Here is an 8831-nt window from a genome sequence, read left to right as displayed (position 1 = left end):
AAAAGAACATTTTTCTGAGTTGGATGGCAGATGTTTTATATTACTGTGTGTTTATAACTGTGCAGCAATAGTTCAATAGACAAAGACAAAAACAAAACATTCCGAATCCCATGTGCTGACCCTATGGTATTAGATGAACTGTATTTTCTTCCCATAGCCCATAAGCAAGTATCAATGCAATAATAACAATAATAATAATTACTATTATTATTAGCAGCGTCGAGATAATAAGAATGCTACTACTAACAACAATAACGTCGACGCTGCAAGCAGGTATCTGGCGAGTGAACAATCTCTCCTCTTATAGACGATCTTTGTGGCTGGACGTCTTGACGTGTCGTCAGTGAGGGAAGTTTCCGAGCTTGAAATCCAGTTCTGTTTGAAAAGACGCTACATTGTATCAAATGTTTGATTTGTCATAGAAATCATGTACCTGCTGCAGCGTGTCTGCGGACCATCATGCCCTGGAGAAGCCACATCTCCGGCCTCGTGTTCAGCGTCGCTTTCGTTGTATCATATTTCACGAATAAGGTGAGTCTTGAAGGGATGATCCCGTCTAGAAGGCTGGTTTTAAGGTAAATAGAGTTGGTTTGTTGTTGAAAATAGTGAGTTGAAACGCAGCCAGGTCAGTTCGTATTGTTCTAGTGTATCCACACCTACATATCGGAGTACTAACCTGATTTTCTTTTGCAGTTTGTCCTGTCAGTGTTGAAATTCACCTATCCAACTTTATTTCAAGGGTGAGTGGCTGAAAAGAAGCACTTAATGAGCATAAACAGCCTGCTTTCATGGACATAAATGAACAAAGATGGTCTTTCCCAGATGGCAGACATTTATTGGAGCCGCCCTGCTTCTGCTGTCTGGAAAGCTGGGATGGGTGGAGATGAATCTCTTCCCCGGGTACTCCTCTGTAACTACATGCTGCATGCTGTATGGTTATGGTTATGTTGGCCTGCTTTACAGACATTTTATAAATGTGAGTTGTCTGTCTGTGCTGCAGATCTGCTGCTCTCTCCTGGCTTCCGGGCTCAGTCCTGTTTGTGGGAAATATATACGCTGGTTCCAGGGCCTTATCACGCATAGTGAGTGGCAGGTTAACATGTTTGGTGTCCACAAGAATGAAAAGTATTTTACTGTGAAAGCAGTTACCACATGCTGCACATATTGTGGTTATTCACTATCCCTCCCCTTTCTGCACAGGACATTCCCTTTTTCTTCACTCTGCAGAACTCCTCTCATGTAGTCAGCTGCATGATCGTCTGCGCCTTTCACAGAGAGGTAAGTGCATCACCGCCTGAGTTCTATGATCAGTTCTGGGCAGCGCCGTTCTATTGGGTTTCCATACAGACTACCTTTTCCAGGTGTGGATAACTGCAGTTCCTTGCAAAAGTATTCATGCCCCGTTTATATTTTGTCTCATTACATCACAAACCTCCATGTATTTTATTGCGATTTTATGATGGACCAACAGTAAGTAGAGGGTAGGCCATTTGTAATTAGGTTCCCTGAATCAGAACTTTGTGGAACCACATTTCAGCTGCATTTATAGCTAATGTATCTACCGGCTTTGCATATCTAGATAGTGCCATTTTTGCCCCTACTTCTTTTTAAAATAACTCAAGCAGGTTGACATTTCTCTTTTTTTAGGCACTACTGGCCTTTATTTTTCTCATTGTTACGAAAGAGAGCTAACGGGAAATGACATGGTGCCCTATGGAGGCATTTTTCAAGTCTCGCCACTGATTCTCAATTGGATTTAAGTGTGGACTTTGACTGGACCATTCTAACACATTCTTTGATGTAAAGCATTCCATCGTAGCTCTGACTGTATATTTAGGGTCATCCTGCTGGAAGGTTAATGTCTACCCCAAGACCAAGCTCTGTAAAGCTTCAAACAGGATTTCTCTGTATTTAGTGTCATCCATCTCCACATCAAATCTAACCAGCGTCCCTGTCCTGGATGAAGAAAATCATCCTCGCATCATAATGCCTTTGCCAACATGTTCCCTCCATGTGCCAAAACATTCAGTTTAGGATCACCAGTCTGTTGTCTTCCTCGGTTTTTATGATTCTGTTTATTCACTAATGTTCTCCAACAACCCTTAGAGGCCTTCACAGAACAGCTGGATTCATGCTGGCATTAAATCAGACAAAGTTCTGAAAACAGTTGTGATAACCATGTATCATTTTACTTCTATTTAATAAGTATGTGCTGGTCTATCACATAAAATCCCAATAAAGTGTATTAAAAATGTGGTTTTGCTGTGAAAACAATATGAAAAGGTTCAAGGGACATGAAGATTTTTGCTGTTTAGGGAAAAACTTTGTTTTCTAGCATATTACTGTGAGTAAAGTAGCTTGGTTACCAGGTGTGTATGAAGGAGAATGAGAGAGTAAAAACCTCACAAGGCATTACACACTTCTAGTTCATATTTAATTTGGAAACTTTATTTATTACACATTAAGGTTTTAACTCTGAGACCTTTCGTGAGATTCAGAAATCATCTTCAGGTGTAGGTCCAGATTCAAATGGCTGGAACCACCGCCGGGTTACATTAAAAAAGACATTCTTTAATTGTTGGAACGTTGTATGTAACATGAGCTTCGTGCTCTCTCTTCTCCAACAGAAGAAACGGTGGCTCAAAGTCATCAGGTAAGCTTTTATTCCCAGTTTCTTGGATTATTATACTATTTAAACTGTTTTGTGAAATGTAATGAAAAAACAATCTGATAAGAAAAAAGTAGGACATCTCTACTTTTATTTCCACTTGAAACGTGGCACAATCAAACACAGGTGTATCACATCGGGACACTTAGCTGTTTGTGCCCCTTTATGTTAAAGTGAGAGTGATCACCATGGTGAAATCTAAAGACCTGACTGAGACCTTCAGAAAGAAAATTACAGCCATGTATGAGTCTGGTAAGGGAATTAAAAAGGTCTCATAGAATTTGAAATCAGAGGCTACACTGTAAGGAAAATAGTCTACAAGTGGAGGACTAAGCAAGCTCACCCTGAGAGCAGACCGCAAGATGGTAAAAGAAGTCCCCCAAAACCCTGTAAAATCAGAAGGACTACATACGTTTGACTTCCGAGGCAGGTGTGCAAGGTTTTTTGCTGTCTAAGAAAAACATGAAGGCCAGACCTCAGTTTGCTAGAGAGAACATAGACAAAGACCAAAACCTCAGGAATACAACTGAACTTTTTGGACACCTGAACCGAAAGAATGTTTAGCTAAACCAAATATAGCACTCCAGAATTAGAACCTAATGCCAACTATGAAGCATAGATGAGGAAGTGCCATGGTTTAGGGATGCACTGCAGTAGGACCTGGCCAACACACCATCATAGAATCTACAATGAGTTCCACAGTGCATCAGAAGGTGCTTGAGAAAAATGTGATACAATCGGTAAAACAAAAAACTAAAGCTGAAGCAGAGCTGAACCATGCAACATCAAAATCACCCAAAACATTTCAAAACCACCAAGGACTGGCTGAGAATTGAGAAACAACAAGTCCTGGGCCAAGCCCAGATCTTGAGATGCTGTGGAGTGACTGGAAACTGGCTGAACATGCAAGAACCCCTCAAGCACCTTCCAACAGAAAGCATCAAATGGACAATACTTTCCTCAGACTGATTCTAGAGACCTGTAGGTGTGTACAAGAAGTTTCTCAATTAAGTTATTGCACCACAGGGGGTAAGATTAGTTATTTGGGGGGTTTTGTTGATATATTAACAAAGTAGGTTAATATTTCAATTTATGTTCATTTTGGTATTCGGGTGCAATTCATCCCTTTCTTCACAGATAAAATGTAAAACGATCAGACATGGATATGTGAACATTTCATTGTGAAAGAACTGGTCATTTATTGTGGTTTCCTATTTTTTCACATAACTGCGGCATCTTAAATTGCGTTGTCATATTTAATTAACCAACAGGAAGAGAACACAGCTTTCCCTGAGATTCTTTGTACCTTTCAGGAACTTAGAGGAAGCTTGAATGTTTTTTTTAAATCATATGTTCAAACTCATGAATATGTTCTTCTCCAATGTCCTCCTCCCTCCTGCAGCATTTGTCTCCTGCTGCTGTCAGCCGTCAACCTTCCCCGGTATGACCCTCAGGTAACAGTTGTCCATAATGAAATGGTGGTTTTATGCCGACACTGCCACATATCTTCTTACTTCCCATGCTTTCTTCACAGTTTGACCACAGTGGTTACCTCTGGGCTCTGTGCCACCTCTCCTGTGTTGGTAGGTTTGGTAGTGCACAGTAGATCCTGACATCGTTGATTAAAGATTTTGCTGAAAGCATTTCCTGACAGTTTTATCTGTTGTTTTCAGGTGCATACAGGGTGTTTCAAGTTCACCACAAGTCCACTAATCTGAGGTTAGTATAACACATTGTATACAATAGAAATTAAATGCCACATAAAAAAAGAATATTTGAATATTTTATTTATTAGAGAAAAAAGTTACCCAAACATACTTGGTTCTCCATGGAAAGTAATTGTCCCCTAGGAATAAAACCACTCCTGCCAGCAACAGCTGCCTTCAAGCATTTATGGGCGCTAGAGTCTTTCACGTCACTGTGGAGGAATCCTGGCCCTCTCTTTGCAGAATTGTCATGATTCTGCCACATTGGTGTGTTTTTAAGAATGCTGAGCCTGTTTAATGTCATGCCCCATCTTCTCCATCAGACTTGAGTCCGGACTTTAACTAGGCCAATCCAAATAATTTTTTTGTTTTCGTTTAGTTCTATCTTTCCATCCATTTAGTGGTGGGCCAGCTGCTGAGCTTTGGATCATTTTCCTGTTGAATAAACCCAAGTGTGCTTGAGCTTAAGGTCACAACCTGATGTCTGGGTGTTCTCCTTCAGCATGTTCTGGTAGAGTTGAGAATTCATGGTTCCATCATTTGCAGCAAGCAGTCCCTTTTAGAGATATTTTAGCCTACTTTGTGTTGTCATACAGGTTGTATTTAGGTGCTCCTTTTATTATTCTACAGGTCTGTTTGTACTCAGGCCAACAAAATGTGGTTAATCGTACTTAATTTGTGTTTCGGGGGACTTCTTTATGTATCTTTTTATTTATTTATTGATGTTTTGATTGCTTTTTTCTCTAAATAAATAAAATCATCAGTTGAATATGACCGTACTTGCTCATATTATCTTTCTACTCTGATCTGAAATATTTAGAACAGAAATCTATAAGGGGGAAAATACTTTCGCTTGGCACCATATGTTTTCACGATGAGATGGTTCAGCCAGATGTCTCTAAATCCAGAAAGTTTGGTTGTCTCTTTTTTTTTTGTTCATCATAAACATCTGCATTTCACATCTGATAATATAATGCCTTTTTGGGTTCACTACACAGCTCTGCTCCAAACTTAATTTTATAATCAGGACCTCAAATCTGGCTTTGTCCCAACTTTCTTTCCAGAACGCTGTTGCTTAAAAATCAAGATTATGAGTAGAAAAAGAAAAACCTTTTGATTAGTAGTGCCTTAAAAGAAAACAAGTAAAACAGTAAATGTATGTTTTCCTTTCCTTTTGATGTAAATGACTTGTCTGAGAGATCAAAAATGCCTTTTTTATTTTAATTTTAGTTACATTGAGCAGCAATGCATCAACTACTTGTTCAGGTAAGAAATACATTTAGATGGTTGTGTTTAAACCAAGAGCCCATGCCTTCATTGCAAATCTTCCCATTTCATGTTTTTATCATTAAATTGTTAGATTTTAGTAAAATGTGGACATCAAAAGACAGATTTACTGCAACTCATATGATCTCATCTCTTGGGTGTATAGTTTTAAGAAGCTGAAGCAGGAGGAACATAGAAGACGAAAGAGTTTAAGTCTCTGGCGTTAATCTCAAAGCAATGTGAGGACGAGCGCAGTGATGGGTGATTTATAACAGGTTAGCCACAAGAGTGAGAAGCAGGGTTAAATACAGTAGGAAGGCCTGACAAAAAGACAGAGCAGGGCTATAAGTAGCAGAAGATTCGTAATAAATGAAGCACTTCTGAATCCTCAATCAAAGCATAATCAGCTTTATTTGAATCGCCAAAAGTCTTTCACACAAATATTGTAATTGGCTCAGAATGAGACATCAGTGGGTAACGTCTGACCCTGTCTTTGAACAACAGTGTGCCGCTGCTGGGTCTTGCTTCTCATCCAACAGGTATGACTGACCCAGTGAAGATGATGAATGTTTCAGTGCAAATGTGTGTTTTTACACAGGAGGTCTTTGTCTCTCTATAGGGGACATCACAGGTGCCTTGGAGTTCCCTTCTCTTCAGTCCCACACCTTTCACTGTGGCTGCTGCGCCAGGTGACTGTTCTCTCCCTGCTGAAGTACTACTTAGTATGTAGTTTACTTAATATGTTGCATGAAATAACGGCGGTCAGGTGTCACTCTGTTCACTCATGGACTTGGATAGTGGCCTTTAATGAGGATAGAAATGTGTACATATCTACTTTGGTCTGTAAGTGATTTTACTCCTCCTTTATTGTAAGAGTTCTTTAAATAAACGAGGCGACCCTTTTTTAATTACAGGTCCTTCTCAAAATATTAGCATATTGTGATAAAGTTCATTATTTTCCATAATGTCATGATGAAAATTTAACATTCATATATTTTAGATTCATTGCACACTAACTGAAATATTTCAGGTCTTTTATTGTCTTAACACGGATGATTTTGGCATACAGCTCATGAAAACCCAAAATTCCTATCTCACAAAATTAGCATATCATTAAAAGGGTCTCTAAACGAGCTATGAACCTAATCATCTGAATCAACGAGTTAACTCTAAACACCTGCAAAAGATTCCTGAGGCCTTTAAAACTCCCAGCCTGGTTCATCACTCAAAACCCCAATCATGGGTAAGACTGCCGACCTGACTGCTGTCCAGAAGGCCACTATTGACACCCTCAAGCAAGAGGGTAAGACACAGAAAGACATTTCTGAACAAATAGGCTGTTCCCAGAGTGCTGTATCAAGGCACCTCAGTGGGAAGTCTGTGGGAAGGAAAAAGTGTGGCAGAAAACGCTGCACAACGAGAAGAGGTGACCGGACCCTGAGGAAGATTGTGGAGAAGGGCCGATTCCAGACCTTGGGGGACCTGCGGAAGCAGTGGACTGAGTCTGGAGTAGAAACATCCAGAGCCACCGTGCACAGGCGTGTGCAGGAAATGGGCTACAGGTGCCGCATTCCCCAGGTCAAGCCACTTTTGACCAGAAACAGCGGCAGAAGCGCCTGACCTGGGCTACAGAGAAGCAGCACTGGACTGTTGCTCAGTGGTCCAAAGTACTTTTTTCGGATGAAAGCAAATTCTGCATGTCATTCGGAAATCAAGGTGCCAGAGTCTGGAGGAAGACTGGGGAGAAGGAAATGCCAAAATGCCAGAAGTCCAGTGTCAAGTACCCACAGTCAGTGATGGTCTGGGGTGCCGTGTCAGCTGCTGGTGTTGGTCCACTGTGTTTTATCAAGGGCAGGGTCAATGCAGCTAGCTATCAGGAGATTATGGAGCACTTCATGCTTCCATCTGCTGAAAAGCTTTATGGAGATGAAGATTTCATTTTTCAGCACGACCTGGCCCCTGATCACAATGCCAAAACCACTGGTAAATGGTTTACTGACCATGGTATCACTGTGCTCAATTGGCCTGCCAACTCTCCTGACCTGAACCCCATAGAGAATCTGTGGGATATTGTGAAGAGAACGTTGAGAGACTCAAGACCCAACACTCTGGATGAGCTAAAGGCCGCTATCGAAGCATCCTGGGCCTCCATAAGACCTCAGCAGTGCCACAGGCTGATTGCCTCCATGCCACGCCGCATTGAAGCAGTCATTTCTGCAAAAGGATTCCCGACCAAGTATTGAGTGCATAACTGTACATGATTATTTGAAAGTTGACGTTTTTTGTATTAAAAACACTTTTCTTTTATTGGTCGGATGAAATATGCTAATTTTGTGAGATAGGAATTTTGGGTTTTCATGAGCTGTATGCCAAAATCATCCGTATTAAGACAATAAAAGACCTGAAATATTTCAGTTAATGTGCAATGAATCTAAAATGTATGAATGTTAAATTTTCATCATGACATTATGGAAAATAATGAACTTTATCACAATATGCTAATATTTTGGGAAGGAGCTGTAGACTCTGAACGCTGTGCTGTGTTTCTGTCTCTGCAGTGCTTTGCTGGGTTTTCTGTTACTGTTGGCCACAGCCAGATTAAAACGGGGGCTGACCCTCGAGTACTTTAGGGTTTGGGTTTTTCTGTCAAAGGTAAACATCCCAAAATGTCAGATAAAAATTGGCAGCAGCTTTAAATAAGGAGTTCATTTAGTTTGTGCCGTTTCCTCCCAGGTCACAGCAGTGGTCCTCTCTCCTTTGGTTTTCTACATGGACTTTAACTCCGAGTCCCTGCTTTGGTAAGAACTTAAAATTTTATGAACTTTTTAGACCTATTTTAATCTTCAAGCATCCCCAATGTATGAACATTTTTTATTTCCATACACTGTGATGTTGTACAATGACAATTAAAATGTAAAACATTGAAATGTTTTCTCGTGGAACAGCGTGATTGTCAGCCATGTTGGAGAAGCACTGCTGTTGTATTCGGACAGAGAATCTCCACCATGAAGACACAGCCTGCACTTCTTAAAGAGATCATATTTTTTACTATTTCACATTTCCTAAACGGTTTTCTGATATTCTGATTGAATAAAACTCTGTACATGTAAGTCCACGTGTTGTTCGATCTTACAGATCTGCAAGAATTACATTCAAGCACTGCCAGTTAATTTTATTCTTCGAATTTATGA

At 40.3% G+C, this 8831-nt stretch overlaps 1 protein-coding gene across 4 annotated transcripts; it reads left to right on the top strand.

Moving 5' to 3' along the window:
* The first annotated feature begins 271 nt into the window (after nucleotides 1-271).
* Nucleotides 272-8750, top strand: LOC124858421 (transmembrane protein 241). 4 transcript variants are annotated; one of them, XM_047350464.1, is made up of 15 exons: nucleotides 272-531; nucleotides 694-740; nucleotides 823-910; nucleotides 1001-1082; nucleotides 1201-1278; nucleotides 2628-2653; nucleotides 4071-4109; nucleotides 4203-4251; nucleotides 4342-4387; nucleotides 5605-5640; nucleotides 6145-6179; nucleotides 6260-6329; nucleotides 8199-8292; nucleotides 8374-8438; nucleotides 8586-8750. In XM_047350464.1, exons 1-15 carry the CDS (start codon nucleotides 460-462, stop codon nucleotides 8647-8649), a joined length of 891 nt encoding a protein of 296 aa, XP_047206420.1. In that variant the 5' UTR covers nucleotides 272-459; the 3' UTR covers nucleotides 8650-8750. The 4 variants fall into 4 exon arrangements, with proteins under 4 accessions (XP_047206420.1, XP_047206422.1, XP_047206421.1 ...); XM_047350466.1 differs by having other exon boundaries at nucleotides 275-531; nucleotides 823-900; XM_047350463.1 differs by having other exon boundaries at nucleotides 281-531; nucleotides 823-900; nucleotides 4071-4122.
* The last annotated feature ends 81 nt before the right edge of the window (nucleotides 8751-8831 follow it).

The sequence above is a fragment of the Girardinichthys multiradiatus genome, chromosome 21 (genome assembly GCF_021462225.1).
Source record: "Girardinichthys multiradiatus isolate DD_20200921_A chromosome 21, DD_fGirMul_XY1, whole genome shotgun sequence".
NCBI lineage: Eukaryota > Metazoa > Chordata > Actinopteri > Cyprinodontiformes > Goodeidae > Girardinichthys > Girardinichthys multiradiatus.
This window is presented reverse-complemented; position numbering and strand designations above follow the sequence as displayed.

Bases quoted from the DNA above. Each gene is read 5' to 3' on its own strand.
- LOC124858421 (XM_047350463.1), top strand. From the start codon at position 460: ATGCCCTGGAGAAGCCACATCTCCGGCCTCGTGTTCAGCGTCGCTTTC. The intron at 901-1,000 runs GTACTCCTCTGT...TCTGTGCTGCAG, and splicing joins GAGATGAATCTCTTCCCCGG to ATCTGCTGCTCTCTCCTGGC. The intron at 4,252-4,341 runs GTAGGTTTGGTA...TGTTGTTTTCAG, and splicing joins GTGCCACCTCTCCTGTGTTG to GTGCATACAGGGTGTTTCAA.